The sequence below is a fragment of the Triticum aestivum genome, chromosome 7D, assembly GCF_018294505.1.
Source record: "Triticum aestivum cultivar Chinese Spring chromosome 7D, IWGSC CS RefSeq v2.1, whole genome shotgun sequence".
Taxonomy (NCBI): Eukaryota; Viridiplantae; Streptophyta; class Magnoliopsida; order Poales; family Poaceae; genus Triticum; species Triticum aestivum.
Window position 1 is genome coordinate 106,783,889 of NC_057814.1, and position 19,777 is coordinate 106,803,665.

At 45.0% G+C, this 19,777-nt stretch overlaps 2 protein-coding genes across 4 annotated transcripts; both read left to right on the forward strand.

Moving 5' to 3' along the window:
* The first annotated feature begins 4,141 nt into the window (after positions 1-4,141).
* On the forward strand, positions 4,142-12,350 carry LOC123166130 (pre-mRNA-splicing factor ATP-dependent RNA helicase DEAH10). Of its 3 annotated transcripts, none has more exons than XM_044583895.1 (13): positions 4,142-4,552; positions 4,951-5,159; positions 5,254-5,303; positions 5,475-5,555; positions 6,021-6,237; positions 6,999-7,383; positions 7,641-7,844; positions 8,841-9,001; positions 9,066-9,251; positions 9,780-10,011; positions 10,953-11,155; positions 11,616-11,750; positions 11,899-12,350. In XM_044583895.1, the coding sequence occupies exons 2-13, from the start codon at positions 5,056-5,058 to the stop codon at positions 12,080-12,082; spliced, it is 2,142 nt and encodes a 713-aa protein (XP_044439830.1). In that variant the 5' UTR covers positions 4,142-4,552; positions 4,951-5,055; the 3' UTR covers positions 12,083-12,350. The 3 variants fall into 3 exon arrangements, with proteins under 3 accessions (XP_044439830.1, XP_044439832.1, XP_044439831.1); XM_044583897.1 differs by having other exon boundaries at positions 4,161-4,552; positions 4,979-5,159; XM_044583896.1 differs by lacking the exon at positions 4,142-4,552 and adding an exon at positions 4,731-4,827.
* Positions 12,351-13,647: 1,297 nt separating this feature from the next.
* LOC123165650 (26S proteasome regulatory subunit 7A) lies at positions 13,648-16,648 on the forward strand. The gene is made up of 7 exons (XM_044583343.1): positions 13,648-13,864; positions 14,200-14,281; positions 14,494-14,585; positions 14,712-14,789; positions 14,877-14,938; positions 15,454-16,175; positions 16,294-16,648. The coding sequence occupies exons 1-7, from the start codon at positions 13,778-13,780 to the stop codon at positions 16,449-16,451; spliced, it is 1,281 nt and encodes a 426-aa protein (XP_044439278.1). The 5' UTR covers positions 13,648-13,777; the 3' UTR covers positions 16,452-16,648.
* Positions 16,649-19,777: the final 3,129 nt, after the last annotated feature.

The following is a 19,777-nucleotide window of genomic DNA, read 5'->3' on the forward strand; positions in this document are numbered from 1 at the left end:
AGCACCCTAACTAAGCGACAGAGCATAGTGAACCACATTGCATACAGGTAGGCCAATGGCTATCGGTTGTACAACAAAATGGTGACATAAAGATAATATATACGTAAGAACGGTTAGTAACAATGTTACTCCAGAATTCCAAACAGCATGAACTGTGATAGGAGTAACAAGATCCTGAGTTTGAGAATATGAGAAGTGCCACACCTGTGCTGTGCATATTCAACACATGGAAAAGATAGTCATGTCCACACTATCAAATCATGTACCAAAACAACTCTGCATATCAACATATGACCTCACGATTGTTTGTGATTTGTTCGATTCTAGGCAACACCTAACTAGTAACCATGTTGCGAGCTTGTGATAGTGGGTTTCGGCATACTGCCGTTTTTGTGCAGTATCCTGCCAAGTTACAATAGATGTAGTCACTTACCAAGCACAAAAAGTTGGGGAAACTCTCCTGGTGTAAGATGAGCGAAGGCAAATACCACAGCCGCGATCAGAACAGATACTGTCGTAGGAAACCTATATGAGAAAATAATTATATATCCCTTTACGGTACAAAATTGCAGATGCACCAATCTACAGTTATACATTTCTAGGTAAGCAGAGGAAATCCCTTACAAAGAAGCATTAATAAGTTTGTGGACCAATAAAAAGGCATGCATATTTACCACATAGTCAGGGATACCATTAGAAACCCTCTAAACACAGTTTCCTCCAACTAGGGATGGCACCCGCAGGGTTTGGGTACGGGTGGAGCCGCCCCATACCCTTACCCGTCTCATTTGAGCTTACCCATCACCCGTACCCATACCCGCTAGTGGGTACAATTTTTTCCCATACCCGTCACCCGACAGGGTACATGGGTACCCGTGAGTAAAAATACCTATGTTTGAATAAATTAATTTGAGCATCACATAATTATAAACAACATACAATCATATTTCATAAACAACAACACATAATAGCATCAGTACATAATTAGAAACAACAACCCATCCAAAACAACAACACTTTCTTGTAAACAACGACACATCATAACATCAACACATAATCATAAATAGTAGCACATAGTCATAAATTTGAAGTTGACAAACTCACGACAAAGTGTAGATGTAATTTTTTCATATTTGTTAGATTTTATAAGGGTACATGGGTATGCGGGTATGGGTTATTTGATCCCATACCCGTACCCGCTCTACCCAATGGGTTTGAGATTTTCCTATTTTATATACCCATGGGTAACATTTTGTCCCATACCCTTACTCTAATAGGATTTTTACCCGCAGGGTACGTGGGTAATGGGTACCCATTTCCATCCCTACCTCCAACATTGGTGCAAGAACCCCAGTGACGATACTTCTCTGCATGTTGATGGACTTCTTTGCCTCATCAAACAAGACATCTTCATGCCAACGATGTCTATGCACTGCATTTCTGATTGCCAGAACGAACCACCTCCTGAACCAGACTAGTTTTATGTCTCCTTGCGTTCCTCTGGGCGATTCCTTATCCTGAATTTATAACACTAACAATGTTTTTCTATATCCTCTTAATTGATAGGGAGATCACTGCCAAAAAAGCAAGTTCCTCAAAAACAAAACCTTGTATTTTATGACTGAAGATATGACACATACCCAAGCTAAACTAGGGGGCCGAAAGAACACCTTGCTAGTTCCTCGAGTAATAGGCTACTCAGCCCAGATTTCCAATATCGTTGATGGAAGATGCTGTGAAGTGAAGAACAATGGCAAAGGAGAAGTCCCCGATGAAAATGTTGTATATGAGCAGTTCCCCATGGCTCTCAATCCCACCCGTTGCAATTTAACTCACATCCAAAGGCCAAGATGGAACCATGTCAATCAACTTGCTTTGCCTATTTTCTTTTCTCTCTTCCATTTTGTAACAACTATAGGTTGTAGTAGTATCATGTTTTCTCTATGCTAGATTGTCCATCTTTTGTAACATGGGTTGACTGGAAGCAGATGCACATCGCTTTCTTGTTTCTTTCTAAAAAAATGAATAATGTCAATTACCTATCGTGGCCATGAGCAGGAAGCATGTGGTACTTATCTAGGACCACTTTTATTTTCTCTTATACAATTTTGGTGCTTGTCTTTATGAAGCTTCAGTAACAGACAACATGGTTGCCACGATCTTATATAAAGCTTATCTATCTCATCACGTCCATTGTAAAATGGAACATTACTCTATAGCAAGCTTATTCAGAACATAAATTGATGGTTCATTACACATGTGTACAAAATCCAAAACACTTCTCTTTCCTTACAAAAATATAAAGTGGCCTTGTATATGAAAACGAAGGGAGTCTTAAAGGGAGGATTTACTGACCAGTGCTAGGTGTACCTGGAGGTCAACTACTGATTTAACGGACAACCCGAGGTGGAAGATTAGGATTGGAGATAGGGATAGTGAGGGGCCCCACCACTCTGAAAGTCATGGAGGAGAGAGAATTATCTATATACTACTTCTCTGTTTCTAAATATAAGTCCTTTTAGAGATTTTAATATAGACCATATATGAAGCAAAATGAGTGAATCTACACTCTAAACTATGTCTATGTACATCCGTATGTAGTTCATATTGAAATCTCTAAAAGACTTATATTTAGAAACGAAGGGAGTACTTTTTTTACATAATAAGTTATTTCCTTGTCAATTAAGAGGATCCCTGCAGAAAAAGCAGTAAGATGATGCGGTCGATGAAGAACATAAAGCTTCTCGACTGTGAACAAGGATCGACCACCGCCACTACTACTAATCGTCCCGATTTGTGTTTTTTCGGCAACATCACTAAGCTTTGTTGATCAAATGATATCTTTACAGGGATAGAAAATGGGAAAAGGCTCCTTCACGTCCGCGCGTCGCTACTTGCGATCGGCCTCACACATGTGTGCTATCGGACAGGGTAGGGGGGCCCACCAGGTGTGTTTGCAACATATTCCCACTAGTGTTAAAATATATCTTACGTTATGGGACGAAGGGAGTAAAAAATATCCGCCCCGTGAATTCAACTGGTGGGGGTCCGGGCGTGTCATTTTCATATAATTTCTCCCCTGTGAATTCAAGTGTGGGTCCGGTTGTTTCCTTTTTTTCTCAGCTACCTTCATTTAAAAAGGAAAGTTTACTTCATAGCTGCCTTGTCGGAAATCGATCGCTGCGACAGCCGCGCGAAATGTATCTAAAGATCGCTAGTTTGACACGTGATCGTGACCTGGCACACGCGCGGGTTGTAGTGAGCGACGCTGCTATCACGCTCGCAATGAGCGATGCTCGGGCTTTGATCGCTACGATTGGCCGGATGTCGCATTTTCCCATGATTGCCTGGCCTTTCGGCGCTGCAGCCTGACCAGCTGATGTGTATGCTGCACGTGCACTGGTCGCACTCTTTCCTAGAGTGTTAGTGGTCTAATCGATTCACGCAGTTTCCTTCTGCTCATGTGGCCTCATGTTCAAGTGCCCGGTTTTGATGGTTCAGGTCGCTTGCCATGCGGGGTGTTAGTTGGTTTTCTATCAACCCGATTGAGGTATGAAAAAAGAACTTAGGTTCAACTCAGTTCCTAGCTGCAGTTGGATTTTGCGCCACTTGCATAACGGATCATCTAGTGGTACTAACTAGTAAGACCGGAGACCTTTCTCTCAATCAAGAACTCATTCTAAATTGATCCTCAAGGCTATAATCTACCAATAAACTGTCATTGCTTAGATATTCCTCAAAAAGAACTATTATGCCTTATTTTTAAAAAACTACTATGTGCCCACATTAAAGAGCTTTTTGGTCAGAGGAGAGATAGTCATGCGAAGGAGGAAACACAACAACCTGTGCTTCCCGTTATCCAAAGCCAACTCTCGCTATTCCTCACGCCAGCTCCCCTGTTCTCGGCCGCCACCTCTCGCCATCTTCACGAGCCTAATGGATGCCCACCTCGGCGCGCGCCACCGTCACTCAGAGACCCAACAGAGAGGAGACGTGCAAGAGGGGGGAGGGGATTTTTTTTTTATGGAATGGGAGGGGTGAGAATTTTTTTTTTGTTGAGGGGTAATGGGAGGGGCGCAAAAAAAAGTTTGCAACAGACGGGCCAGCTAGCTAGTTGGGCTTCAGTTTCACTGGCCCATTCGTGCGCTCTTGTCCCGCCGCCTCCCGTCGCCGTCTCCTCCCGCTCCCCCTCGCCCCGCCGCAGCCATCTCCGCCCCCTCACCCCGCCGCCTGCCTTCTCTGCCCGCTCGACCGGCGGTTCCTTCTCGCCCCCGTGGGTTGGCGGTGTGCCTCCTTGGCGGCACTCGACGGAACGTGCCCCGCCCCCCCACCCCCCGTCTGCTCCAAAGCCCGAGAAGTCGACTCCACCCGCCCTAACTTGCCGCCTGGTTCCGTGGCTCGCCGTCGACTCTACCCGCCCCGCCCCTGCCCTGCTCCACCACGCCCAGCCGGCAGCCCGCAGCCGCCCAGACCGCACTCGGCAGTCGACGCCCGGCGCCCGTCGTTGCGCACCTGCAGAAGGCACGCGGCCAGCCGCCCAGCCCGATTTGAGGTACGCTGAGATTTCCGTCTGTTCCCCAATTTCTGTTTACTCATTACTCAGTGCTCGTCGTGCTGCCACCTGCCAGTACTTCTCGTTACGAACTTAGGTTCGCTGTGCTCCTTTGTAAACTCTAATGTATTACTCTACTGAATTCTATCCAGGAATGCTACTACTTACTACTGAATCATGAAGAACAGAATGTCAATTAGGACCACATGATTACATATATGTATCAAACGTGGAAGAATGAACACATGCGCATAGTCTTCTTTGAACTTTTCTAGGTATTTAGGCTCTTCTTAATGCAAAATCAAGACTTATTGAGAATTTTCCATATGTTCGTAAGATCATATCGATCAATTTCTATTGTGTTTTTGGCATGTCATATTTATTGTAATTTCTTTTAGGGTGGACCACCCTGTTTCAAAATCATAGACCCGCCACCGCCGAGGCCCTACCCTTCCTCCTCCCCGTCGCCGGCGCAGAAAAAAAATCCGGCGAGCTAGCACTGCATGCCTGCCGTGGCGAGCTTCAGGGCCCGGGCGTCTGCACCAGCACCAGAGATGCCGTCCTTCTCTTCCGGCGCTTCTCCGCAGAAGCAGCAGCATAACGCGCGGTGCCAACCCTTACTACCCTCGCCCCAATTTTGTTTCGTTTGTTTGGTCTATTTGCTTGGGGGACTGAGCATATGCTTTTGTTGGGTTCAACAGGAGGAAGCAGCTGATTCGTCAGCAGAGGAAGTCGCTTCCCATCGCGTCAGGTGGGTTTGCATACCAAATGTTTGATTCCCTTCCGCCCTGGTTTTTTTTGGCTTTAGTAAGAGACACTATTTGTTGTTGTTGATGAGCATTGTTCAGCCGTTATTGAAGAAACATCATATAGCTGTCAATAAATTTGTTACATGACTTGGTGGTGATGATTGTGGTTGCAGTGGAGAAAAGACTTGTGGATGAGGTGAGGAAGAATGACACGCTGATTGTTGTCGGCGAGACCGGTAGTGGCAAAACGACTCGTAAGTGTTTCACTGCACTCTTTTCCCCTTCCATTGCTCATTGTTTCTTGGGTCAAGCAATTTCTGAAAGACTGTAGCTCTGTGATGAATGTGATTATTGTTTGTCCATTTATGGAATTGATGTTGTTATTTGTTAGTCTGGTACTGCCTCCGTTCGGAAATAAGTGGCGTGGTTTTAGTTCAAATTTAACTCATACGTCATGATTTAAGAGTAGGAGTGTGACTGAAGGAATATTTCATAAAAACGAAATGAGGTCCCTATGCTTGACAACCTCATTTTTTCTTTGTGCCGTAGCGTTTCTATCTTACGGAAATTATTATTATGAATTGCTTGACCAGCACGGACCATATTTGCTTCTGTGGTTTCTTTTGAGGAGCATTCTTTATCATTTATTGAAGAATAACCATATGGCTGTCAAGTATTTTGTTACAAAATCATACTCTTTCTTTTGTTTTGCTACGCAGAATTGCCACAGTTTTTGTATGATGGTGGGTTTTGTCAGGATGGAAAAGTCATCGGCATCACTCAGCCTCGAAGAGTTGCAGCTGTGACAGTAGCAAAGCGTGTCGCCGAGGAATGCAATGATCAGTTGGGCAGAAAGGTTGGATACTCTATAAGATTTGATGATTCCACATCTAATGCAACAAGGATTAAGTACATGACCGATGGTTTGCTTCTAAGGTAATTTTCTCAACCATATTGTCTATTGTTTGATTATCTATGATCTATTATTCTGTTTTATGCTAGCTCCCTGTGTCCATCTGATATTTTACCCACTTTGTTGCCTGCTGTTTGATTCTTTTCTGTAGTGTTTTGCGTAACTGTTGATTTAATGCTGTATGCTCCTATAGAGAATTGTTTCAATTGTTGAAGGGTTACATCATGCAATTCTCTTACCATGTGCGTAGTAGCACTTACCAGCATGATGGCTATGCCCTTGTAATGCTGTTCAAATGATATATGGATAAGTCATTTATGAGTTAAAATCGGAGGAATGAAGGAAAAAAATAGGTAGAACAAACACTTCTTTATCTTTCTCGAGATGGGTGATGTTCTAGATCTACCAGTATTGTATTCAAGCTTTCTCTCTGTTTCAGTCATTTGTGACAGTACTCATCCCTACATGTGCATGGACCTGAGACTGGCAACATAGTCTATTTCTCTCACAAAAGAAAGCCCATATATCATTTTATTTGCTTCGGAGTTGTATATTGCATTTTCCTCCACTGTAACTTTTATTGTTGTGTTCTTTGTTTTTGAGATGTTTCTATTGAAAAACCGTTGACCAATTCATTGTTTCAGCTGTATCTTGCCATGTTATAGATGGCTGAATGCGTGGGTTCATCTCTTTCTATCTCTTTTTTGTCTGATCTGTGAATTTACTTTTGTGATAGAAGAATTGCTTTCACTTTTGTAATAGAAGAATTGCTTTTCATTTTCAGGGAAGCCCTTTTGGATCCACTCTTGTCTAAGTATAGTGTTATAGTTGTTGACGAGGCCCACGAAAGAACCGTCCATACAGATGTATTGCTGGGTTTGTTGAAAAAAGTGCAGCATTCCCGATGTCTTCATGCGAATAAAAATGGAAAGATTTCTGACAGACCAGATCACTCTCAATCTTCTACCCTGAAGGCATGCCAGGGAATAAAGATTGCACCTCTAAAACTGATTATTATGTCTGCTAGTCTGGATGCCAAGTGTTTTTCTGATTATTTTGGTGGCGCTAAAGCTGTACATATTCAAGGACGGCAATACCCCGTGGACACACTGTATACTTATCAGCCTGAGTCGGATTATCTAGATGCTACACTAGTTACGATCTTTCAGGTGAGCATCACCCTATTTGCATGGAAGATGTGGATGTATTGGGGAGGAGGAAAGAAAATTGAAGTCTATATAGAAACTTAAAAGGCGTTTTTGAAAGAAAAAGGCTTCCTTCAGAAACCAGGATAAGAGAATGTATCTTGTCTGGGCCTAAATTTAGTAGTATCTTCTAATTAGCAGAGCCTATTGTTTCAACTGTGACTTAATGTAGCCAGCCCTCTTTGATTATGAACTTCATGTTTGGATGTTTGCTTTCTTAGATCCATTTGGAGGAAGGACCTGGAGACATTCTTGCATTTTTAACTGGTCAAGAGGAGATTGAATCACTAGAGAGGCTTATTCAAGAGCGTGCTCGTCAACTTCCAGCAGATAGTAGCAAGATATGGATTACACCTATCTACTCATCTCTTCCATCAGAACAGCAAATGAATGCATTTAAGCCAGCACCATCTGGAGCCCGGAAGGTGAATCTTTATGCTCTTTCAATGCTTACTTTTCCTTTCTTCCACTTCCAACATATTTATATGACAAACACTTTAGTTGCTGCTCTTTATATCTGTTGTAGTGCTCTGTTACTTACGTTTGGTTGAGAGTTACACTTCTGTACACAACTACTTATGTTATTGCTAATAAAAAACCCACATTATATTAGTCTGCAGTTGCAAAAAAAGAGGGTTGAGGGGGCAGTTAATTAGTTCTCTGCTAGACATGGAAACAAATTATGCCCATTGAGCCAGCCTCGGCTGAGGACACTTTAGCAGATTGGTGGCTGGCCAAACACAAACAGGCTCCGAAGCAGTGGTGCAAGGACCTGGATTCCATGGTTACTCTGCTAATTTGGTTCGTTTAGCACAAGAAAACCATGATCTATGCGCAGTGACTATGTTCATGAAGGTGGAGACGCAGCGTTGGCGGAGTGGCTACAGCCTACAACTCCTGGTTGCACAAGCCACAGTGGGAGTAGGCTTTTTTATTGTTCGTGTTTTCTGTGCTGTTGGATTTTGACAGGCACTTAGTACCCCCCTCCCTCCCTTTCTGCCGCTATTTTTTTGGACGCTCCCTACCTTTTTTCCTGCTTTCCATCTCATTTCTCTGGTCCTACCTTTTTTTGCGAGGCCTCTGGCCTACCTTGTACTGTACCGTGATGCTTAGTGACTTGTTTATAGGTTCTGTGAGCAGAGCCTCATTTTTGCTCGACCTGGTTTTGTCACACTTGGTGCTGGTGTGTAGCCAACAGCCTATTACTTTTTTAGGTAGCCTTGATTTCTCGCCCTATGTTTTCCTGTATTCCTGCACCATGCAACATCTGTTGCATCTGCATGTCCAAATTCGACCTTTTGCAAGGTTCATTGAGCAATGCATTTTCTTGTTATCATTTTCCATAATTTCCTTTCACTAAACATGACTCGTGTAGTATGCAAGGCTTGGAGCATTTTGCTAATGTCCAGTTTGTCTGTCAGGTAGTTCTAGCAACGAATATTGCAGAGACTTCTGTAACGATACCTGGTATTAAATATGTTATTGATCCTGGTATGGTCAAAGCACGCGCCTACAATCCTGTAACTGGAATGGAGTCCCTAATCATCATCCCTGTCTCTAAAGCACAGGCTCTTCAAAGGAGGTAGAAATTTTCAAGCAAATATAATTTTTGTGTGCTTTCTCTTACCTTTTTATTCTACCCTCAGTGGCCGTGCTGGACGTGAGGGGCCAGGGAAGTGCTTTCGGTTGTTCCAAGAATGCGAGTTTGATAAACTGGCGGAATCGACCATTCCTGAGATTAAACGATGTAACCTCGCAAATGTTGTACTACAGCTCAAAGCTCTTGGGATTGATGACATCATAGGTTTCGATTTTATGGAGAAACCATCAAGGTGAGTTTTCGTACTTCTGTTTTCTTATTCCTGCTCATGTGTAAAAGAAAATGTTGCCCCCTATCTGATTACAGTATAGTGAAGTCACCGACGTATCATGCAAAAAGTGCAATCAACATGGCAAAAGATAAACTCAAAATTACTCATATGAAATTTATCTGGCAATGTGTGAGCTTGATGTTTTGTTTAATGTGCGCTGCTGTGCTTAATTATATGTTAGACAATTGCTGCCTATGCAGAACTCAAATATCATAGCACTGAGAAGATACACACTAGTAATTTCACCTGTAATACTGTATTTGAAATATTTCATTATTTGTGACAATGATCCCAGCCTGCTTAAATTTTGCTGCTAAAGCAAACTTCTGTCTGGACTTGTTAAGTTGTTACGAACCTTATGATGAATGCATTCACTGAAAACTTCAACACTATTCTTTATAAGCTTTGCAGAAATCTGTAGTATAAGCTGAATAGCAAGTTGCTTTGTATGGACATCAAGTTTTGCTAATTGTGCCAAACCTACTGCAGGACGTCCATTTTGAAATCATTGGAGCAATTGATTTTACTAGGAGCTTTGACTGATGATTATAAGCTGTCAGATCCAGTGGGTAAACAGATGGCTAGGCTGCCTTTAGATCCCATGTACTCCAAGGCATTGATAGTGTCGAACGAATTCAAGTGCTTGGAAGAAATGTTGATTGTTGTTTCTATGCTTTCAGTGGAGTCAATTTTCTTCACCCCACGTGAGAAGTTGGAAGAGGTATTCTCATGAGTCCCCAGAAACTGGTTTGATATATGTTCCACAATAGGTTCTTACTGGACATTATGTAGTTATAAGACCATTGGATGTATTTTTGAGACATAATGCAAGACCAGGGAGGCAGGGAGGGTTGAAAAACCGGCGGGAACTGGATCGTTACCCGTTTTCCTGTCCTGGATGAACAGTATACTGATGGCTTTTGTTTTGTTTCGGATTATTTTGTATCGATTTGAATAGTATTTGTGATCACATGTTGTTTGAAGTTGAAAATGCTAGAAAGTTTTGAATAAAATTGGGGAACGGGCTTTGGGTCCAGCCATGAGTAGTTACCATCTTATGTGGTGGGTCTTGGATTTAGTTTACTTTTATAAATGGAGTTATCACCCTGGTGTGTGGCACTGCATGCTTTGCAGGTTCTTGATGAACTGGCGATCATTGATTAATTGCCAAGAATATATTTTCCGAAAACACAGCTTAAATCTCATTGAATGTTCATGTAGTTATCAGTATTTAACTTCTGAGAAACTAGTGTTTACATTTTTCCTGCAACACTTGCTCTCATTATCTCTATGGACTTGGGTTTCCCTGTGGCTAGAAAGACTAGCATTCATTGCTTCCATTATTAAGTCCCCAGAGTGCAAAATTTATTGGTGCCGAAGAATTTTGTAATGGTGATTGAATCATTTTCATAGTTATGTGGTGGAATCATATACTGTTTTATTGATGTCTGTATTGAAGTACCTTTAGGCTACCACCAAAATGGTACCTCTAGCCTCTACCTTATGATTTTCCATTTGCACGCCAAAGAGGAATTCTAAGGTTCAAATTGTATTTGGTTGGGCTCTTCCCCTGTTACCACCAATTAATAGTGCACTTGTCTCTTTCTTGAGGAATTACAAGTGTGTTTATTCATTGATCCTTTTACCTCAACCCATTTTCAGGCAAGAGCTGCTAGGAAGAGTTTTGAAAGCTCTGAAGGAGACCATATAACTTTGGTGAATGTATATCGAGCTGCCGCAGAATGCTTGGAAAAGAGCAAAAACGCAAATGCCAAAGAAAAGACAATGGAAAAGGCTTTGAACAGATGGTGCTTCGAAAACTTCATCAATTATCGGTCTTTAAGACATGCTCGTGATGTTCACAGGTTAGTTCTTACACTATTATTGAAGGCCTGAATTGTTGGACCAGATTGGATGCATTCTCTTAAATGATGAAATGGAATATACTATGGCTGCCGTGGGCATTGAGTGATTTTAATTCTGAAACTGTTGAATTGTGAGTATACGCACTGTTTTCCTTTTGTCAACCGCTTAAGCTCTTTTTTTTTTTTTGAAATGAAAGGGGTTGCCCCCCCCCCCCCCCCCCCCCCCCTTATTACATGACTACTGCTTAAGCTCTTTGGTGAGCTGGTTAGTGCATGAAACTCAACATGTTCTTAGAACAAGAGGTTTCGAGTCAGAGACCCCTGCTAACGAATTTTAATTTTAAAAAAACAATTGCACCCAGCTTGAGCACATATGTCCAAAATCTGGGAAGTGTTTCCAGTTAAATAGGAATTTAAGATGAAACAGTGAGCTGACATGGAAGCTTTCTGTGTGGTGCAGCCAAATTCAGGGCCATGTCCAACAAATGGGGCTTAACCTGTCATCGTGCGGCGACGACATGGTTCAGTTCAGGAGGTGCCTCACCGCCGCCTTCTTCCTGAACGCGGCGATGCGGCAGCCAGATGGGTCATTCAGGTACCCCTCCGGTTTCAGCGTGTGGTTTATCTGAACCCGATCACTCTGTCACGATCTCTCCGACACACTTGGAAGTTCCAATGAGATGTTTGCTAGATAGTTGAATCTCTCAAAAGCTCATGGTTTGGTGCGTTGTTGATTTTGGCAGGGCGCTGGCGACGGGGCAGAGCGTGCAGATGCACCCTTCGTCGGTGCTGTTCCGGACCAAGCCGGACTGCGTCATCTTCAACGAGCTGGTCCGGACGACGCAGAACTATGTCAAGAACCTCACCCGCATCGACCCGCTGTGGCTGGCCGAGCTCGCCCCGCAGTACTACGCCACAGAAGACTAGTTTTTTTCTTCTTCCTTTTGATCAACTCAAAATAGCCGTAGTTCCTTGTAACGACAATGCCGTGGCATGTCTTTTTTTTTCGTGGCCGTGGCATTTGGTTAGCGCAGTGGCATCCTGACGGTAACGCATGGACGGAATGCCAAATGATGTCGATGCCGATGCCAGGCCGCTGTAAGGTGGGGAGAAGAATCTTACTACGACATGTATTTTATTGTCTTTGCAGTTTATCATCCAAACTGGTTTGTTTGACCGTGAGTCACCACGTTAACATGACTAAGAGTGAACTTTTTTTTTTGCGGGAACCTAGTAGGGTTTTTTTTTTTTTTTTTTGCGGGAAGGGAACCTAGTAGTTTGAACAAACATAAACATGGCGTGATATCAAGATACATGCTACGCGTTTGCCGGCAGATAAAGTTAAAAGATCGGCTGCCTCCCTTGTCATTGGATGAACCGCGGATGGTCGTGTGATCTACCCACGTCATGCATCATCTTTGCAACAAATATGTTGCAGTATTTTCTGCAACAGAGGTCTAGTTGCAGAAATTATTCGCAACAAAGACCATGTTGCAGAAATTTTTTAAACTTCTTTTTCCTTTTAACCTATTGCAACAAGAGCCTTTTTCCAACAAGAGTCTTGGTTGTCAAGATTCGTGAGAGAGTAGGCTTAGTCTTATTAGGTGTGGGTTGTGTTCGGGTGTTGCCGAGAATGGATGTACGCATCTATTCTTAGGAATCTCTTGTAAATCACTTTGCTCTCTTCTATAAAAATATGGTACGCTTTTGGCGTACTCTCAAAAAAAAACAAGAGTCTTGATGCAGAAACATGATGTTGCAGAAGACACAAAATAAATTGCGGATCCCACTCTACGCCATCCGCAGCAACGTCAGACGCAGGCGACGTCGGGGACGACCGAGGGGCGGAGGCTGCCAAGGCAATGCGGCGTCGATCTCGCCGGAGGAGCGTAGATCTGGCGGGAGGCGGCTTGGACGAGGTCATCAGGCGACCAACGACCTTGGAGATGGAGCATGAGAGCGGGCCGGGTCCGTCGATGGAGGAGAGAGTGGAGGGTCGATGAAGAAGGAGATCAATTTGTCCACGCTGGCGTGTGTCTATTGGCGCGCGTGTCTGGAGGTCATGGAGATCCAAATCTTGCAACAAGCTAGTTGTTGCGGGGCAAAAATTTCAACATTGATCCAGTTGCAAAGCTAAACCGTGGAAAAATGATACTTCGGAGCCATTTGGTTAAAAAAAATATCTGACGGTCATAAAGGCGATGAATGCGCGCAGAAAGATCGGTGAGGTGAACAGAAGAGTTTTTTGCAATATGAGGAAATTGATAGTTTAACCTCAACCTCAACAGTGTGACGAGCCAACTAAAAAAACGCAGTGTGACGAGCTTGGTAGTAGTACATCCGGAACTCGAATATGCACGGAGAGAGCAAACCGCTTCGCCTACGAGCTGATGCAGCGGTCCGGCTCGGAGACCAAAATTTCTGAGCCGTCCGATTCGCATCGTACGGGCACGTGAGCGTGGCTTACCTAAGAGGAAAGTGACTCGGAGGAGAAAGGAAAAACGAGTCATATATACAGGAGCAGGCACCCAACAGAGACACATCTCGCTCGCTCTCGCCGCCAGACCCCGCCTCCGCAGCGCAGCCGCTCGCCGTCGCCGTCGCCGGAGGAGGTACAGGACCATGGCGCCGGAGCCAGAGGACGACTTCCTGAACGAGAAGAACCCGAGGCCGCTCGACGAGGACGACATCGCCCTCCTCAAGACCTACGTAAGCGCCTCCCTCCCCCCGCACCGGATCGATCCGCCCCGTGCGTCTCGGCCGGAGCTCTCCGCCGTCCGGGCTTGTTCGGGGCCAGGGATTCGTGCTCCGCGTAGATCTAGCCGTCTAGGGTTTTCAGCTTCTGTTGTCGTGTGTATTTGGGGGAAACTGCTGGCCGCATAGTCCGCGTCGTTACGATTTGTGCGTCGGGACGCGGGAGAAGGATGTTTGGTTTTGATTCTCGTGTTCTACAGCGAGGCATATGCCGTACCGTCTGCTGAATTGCAGCGTCTCGATTTGGGTGGAATTTTCTAATTCTGGATGGATGGCTTCCTGTTCTACAGGGGCTTGGGCCGTACTCGAACAGCATCAAGAAGGTCGAGAAGGAGATAAAGGAGATGGCCAAGAAGATAAACGACCTGTGCGGTACGTGCACATCGATGTGTCCTCTGACCACCCCTTAATTCTGGGGCTAGGATTAGGATGCTCAAACATATGCAGTTGCATTTCCAACTTCTCACCAGTTTTGGCTAGTCTGATTGGTGGCTGTACTGGATTATCAGTATTCTTCTAAGTGCCTGTGCGATTCCACCTTGTTGTGTTCCATCTAGCTAATTTCACGTCTGATTTGATTGCAGGGATAAAGGAGTCTGATACTGGGTTGGCTCCACCAAGCCAGTGGGATCTTGTGTCAGATAAACAGATGATGCAAGAGGAGCAACCACTGCAGGTGAATTAGCCTGATGTCCGCCTTAACCTTCTGCAGAATGCATAGAGTTAGCGGTTTTGTTGTGACCTTTGTGCTTTATCATATCCTCCACAGTGAATTAATAGTCAATTAAATCCTGTTGTGAAGGTCGCTCGATGCACGAAGATCATAAGTCCAAATACTGATGATGCCAAATATGTCATCAATGTCAAGCAAATCGCAAAGGTATGTCAGCATTCTACCGTCTTAGGCCAATCATATCTTCTGGAGGTTGAACATTGATGATGTTTATTTTGGGGGATAATATTGCAGTTTGTGGTTGGTCTGGGGGACAAAGTTTCGCCCACTGATATTGAGGAAGGAATGAGAGTTGGGTAAGTTGTCTGTTCTCTCTAATGAGTTAAACATCTTTCATTTGGCTGCTCTCAAAATGCTTTTTGTATCTGATTATGCTTTGTGTCAACACTTACCGTCAGCGCGTGTAGCGTAAGGGCGAACTCTTCTTAACGAAAATCTAGAGAAAAGTTGTTAATAACAATAGTTATGAGTGCTAAGCTACATCACTGATGTGCAATAACTGAGTGGGTACTACTTCCAAAGAAGCATCTTGATATACCCCTTCAATTGAGCTGTGGCTATCGCCTACTAGTATGATATAGCAATTAGCACTAGGATTTGGCACAATGTAAACAAGCAACAGTTGCTGCAGTTTTATTGCTGCGAGGGTTCATATTATGTTTTCACTTGATCTTGAATTTGTTGCATTATATGTTGATTCAACAGTTGCTGTAGGATCACCAAAGTTTGTTGCATAAACATCTTATTGTCTTTTTGCTTGTTCTTGAATTAGTTGCATCATATGTTGATTCTCCTCCCGTGTACTATGCAGGGTTGATCGAAATAAGTACCAGATTCAAATTCCTTTGCCACCCAAGATTGATCCAAGTGTTACAATGATGACAGTTGAAGAAAAGCCGGACGTGACATATAATGATGTTGGTGGCTGCAAGGAGCAGATTGAGAAGATGCGGGAGGTTGTGGAGCTTCCTATGCTTCACCCCGAGAAGTTCGTCAAGCTGGGTATTGATCCTCCAAAGGGAGTACTTTGCTATGGTCCTCCAGGAACTGGAAAGACTCTTCTTGCCAGGGCAGTGGCCAATCGGACCGATGCATGTTTTATCCGCGTGATAGGCAGTGAGTTGGTCCAGAAGTATGTTGGTGAAGGGGCAAGGATGGTTCGTGAGCTCTTCCAGATGGCTCGGTCAAAGAAGGCATGCATTGTCTTCTTTGATGAGGTTGATGCCATTGGTGGTGCTCGCTTTGACGACGGTGCTGGGGGTGACAATGAGGTCCAGCGCACCATGCTCGAGATTGTCAATCAGCTCGATGGGTTTGATGCGAGAGGAAACATCAAGGTCCTCATGGCCACAAACAGGCCTGATACGTTGGACCCGGCACTGTTGCGTCCTGGGCGGCTGGACAGGAAGGTTGAGTTTGGCTTGCCAGACCTGGAGGGCCGCACCCAGATCTTCAAGATCCACACACGCGCGATGAACTGTGAGCGGGACATCCGGTTTGAGCTGCTTGCTCGCCTCTGCCCCAACTCCACTGGTAAGAGTCTAGTATTCTGGCATGACACGAGTATCACATGATCTGATCCCATGCCTTGTGTGTCATGAGCAACAGTTTTCTCATGTATCCCTGTCTGTCTCTTTGTGTGTTGTAACAGGTGCCGATATCCGGAGCGTGTGCACAGAGGCGGGAATGTACGCCATCCGTGCGCGCAGGAAGACCGTCACGGAGAAGGACTTCCTTGATGCTGTCAACAAGGTCATCAAGGGTTACCAAAAGTTTAGCGCCACCCCGAAGTATATGGTGTATAATTAGATAGCGTGACGTTAGCCCCCTGTGTGTCTGCCACTCGGGCCCTCTTCTACGGGATTGTTGTTTGTTGCTGCGTTCTTTCCTTGTCCAGTAGAAACTTTTGAGGCGTTTAGTGCATCCCATGTTACTGTGGATTGTACCTTCAGAATGTTGAAGTGTCAAACTGGAAGGAAGGATGGTGATGATGATGATGCCATTTATTCTCGAGCTCAAATGCACTCATATTATGAATAATAAAATTGAAAATACCCTTCCATCCCAAAATTCTTGTCTTACATTTTTCTAAATACGGATGTATCTAGTTACATTTTAGTGTTAGATACATCCGTATCTAGACAAATCTAAGACAAGAATTTTGGGACGGAGGGAGTATCAAAGATCATTAAAAAAATCTGATTTTTTTTTTGGCAATAGACATTGTTGAATGTTTTACATATACGTGCAAATTTCCATTAAGAAATGTCTGCAAATTTTGTTATTTTCGCCTAGAACTCCATGAATGTGATTCGTCACCTTGCACACAAGCAGAAAGCTATACACTTAGGGCGTGTTTGGTTGCCAGGGTGGCTTTCAGCTGCATTGCATGGAGGATCCAGGCTGAGCATGGCCAGGCTGAGGCGATGCCAGGCTGAGGCGATGCAAAGTTGCGTCGTGATGTATGTTTGGTGAACTTGCATCATATGGCTGCATGCGGTGCTGTTTTTGTCTGAATGTCACTGAAATTGATGTGGAAAGAGGAGCACACAGCAGCGCAGGGCGACGGGATACGGGGAGGCAGGATCTCGATGGCTCCAGACGGTGGGATCCTTGCTCCCGGCGGCACGACGGGGCATGATCTGGCGCGCGGCAGCGTCACTTGCTCGCGGACGGCGGCGGCGCTTGATGAGAAGCGGCGGCCATGGGTCCTGATGGCGGCGGCGTTCTTCATCGGCGATTGGACTTCTGCGAAGCCGTAGTGGCGTCCATGGTCGGCGGCCAAGTGCAGGAGGGAGTTGGCCGTGCATCAAAGGAGGGCCGGCGGGATCGTGTGGAGGCGCTTGTCGGCGTGGAGGCGCGTGGAGGACGGAGGCCGGCGGTGGGGTGAGCACGAGCTGCGGGAGGCCCGGTCGATGGAGCCATGGGGATAGGGGAGGTGTGGCGGCGGCGTTTGGGGAAGAGACGAAAGAAAGAGGAAAAAAACGAGCGAGCGAGCGAGCCTGCATCCGAGATACGCTCGAATCCTGCGTATCCCTCAGCCTGGCTGAGAGGCCCCTTTTTGCATCCATCGGGCCAGGCTGAAGGGCCCATGCAGGGTACCAAACGACCCAAACTTTACATGATGGGTGCGGGCCAGATACAACACAGGGAACCAAACACGCCCTTAGGCGTTAACCTGGCAACCAACCAGAGCAAAGCGCCTCCTTAGGTTTTTCTTTTTTCTTTTAGACGAAGGCGCCTCCTTAGGTGAGCTCCTATACGCCGCGCATTGCGGCCGATAGGCATGCACCGCACAGGGACTGCTCCCGACTGAGCTGACCCATTGTCGTGTGGAAACAGTGGAAAATTCAACGCTTGTCTTTCGCCAAACAAGCTGATGAGCTTTGATGTTTAATTATAAAAATGCGGATTATAAGAACCAGCAGCCACGACAAAGCTAAGACATTGTTTTGAATTTTTAAATGCAGTTTTCTTTTTGATTGCTTCTTTATTTTTCTGTCTAGTTTCTTTTTTCTTCTTTGCTTTAAAGAAAATTTCAGAAAAATGTCCGCAATTTCAAAAGGAAAATGCTTGACTTCAGCCGGCTGATTTCTCGAAAGAAATCCGCCGCCTCAGCCGGGTGCCACGCGTCCTACTGTGGACCACGCACCGCCTGAGAGCCGCTCGCCTCCAACTTTATCTCTCCATTCTGTCTCCTACCTTTTCTCATTCACCTACATCTCTCCCCCAATTGCCAAGCTCTCCGCTGCCACTCATGGCGTACCTCGATTGGCGCTACTGAAGGGGATATGAGGGGGCACCTGGATGCTTCAGGGGACGACCCATGTTGCTGCGATGGAGGCGTTGGGGACGGGCAAGTGCCATGTGTGTCGCCGCCATGGCCCGTGTGCTTCATCGGTAAATCCTCAGATACATCAGGCGAGCCGTTCACTATGATTATTGCAAGTGTTGCAGAAACATAATCAGTGTTGCAAAAACATAGCTGCTTCAAAAACATCCCTCCTGCTTCAGCAAGAACGGCGGAGCGGCAAGACAAGGTAACCGCTGTGGCGGGATGTTTATGAAACATGACCTATGTTGCAGAAGACCATGAGACTATGAAAAAAATCCATAACACAATCTTTGTTGCAAATGTTTTCGCAACACGAGCTCTGTTGCAAAGATCCGCAACACAATCTCTGTTGCAAATGTTTCCGTAACACGAGCTCTGTTTGCAAAGGTTTCTGCAACACTACCTTTGTTGCAAAAGATGAGGACGGGACTAGGCTGCTGGATGGCGCCAGATCTAACGACCGCCAAACCGGCGGATCTTTTTAGGCCGACGTGTAGCTGGTATGCTCAGCATCAACCGGCTGAAAACAATTGACGCGTCCGCCCCCTCCTTTAAGTGCCACGTGCCCTCAAGGCCCCACTAAAGGAAACACGAGACGTACCTCTTCATCTAGAAAACATCGTGTTCCTCTCTCCATCTCTCATCTCTATGTCTTCTGCAACATTACCTAAGTTGCAAAAGTTCTTCCACAACACTACCCTTGTTGCAGAAAGAAAGCGAAGAAAAAAAATTCGCAACACAATCTATGTTGCAAAAAAATCCGCAACACAACATACGTTGCAAAAAAAATCCCATAACAGAACTTATGCTGCAACAAAATTCCGCAACACAACCAGTGTTGCAAAAGTTTCTGCAACAAGACCTTTGTTGCAAAGCAGAAGATGTTCAGTCGCTAGATTGATCATATCTGATGGTCCGCGAGGTGACGGATCTTGTAAAAAGATCTGCCGGCCGACGCGTAGAAAACATAATTATGAGGAAAAGAAATACTTTCCAAACTTGACTTCTATTTCAGAACATATACCCCTGATTATAGAAATATTATACGGGGCTCTGTCAAAAGGGGTTCCTATTGTAAGAGTATAGGGTGACCTCAGAATCTGAGAAGATTATAGAAATATTGATTTGTCACTCGGGTACTCGACCCCAGAATAAAATGGACACGATGCTCTGACGGTACAGATTCCTTCAAGCATACGGTGGACAGGTTCCTGACACACGCGACATTGAGGTAAAGCTCGGCGTGTTCCAGCCAAAATCGTTGTTCTGGCCTTTGGGCAAAACTTCAGTGCGATTTGAC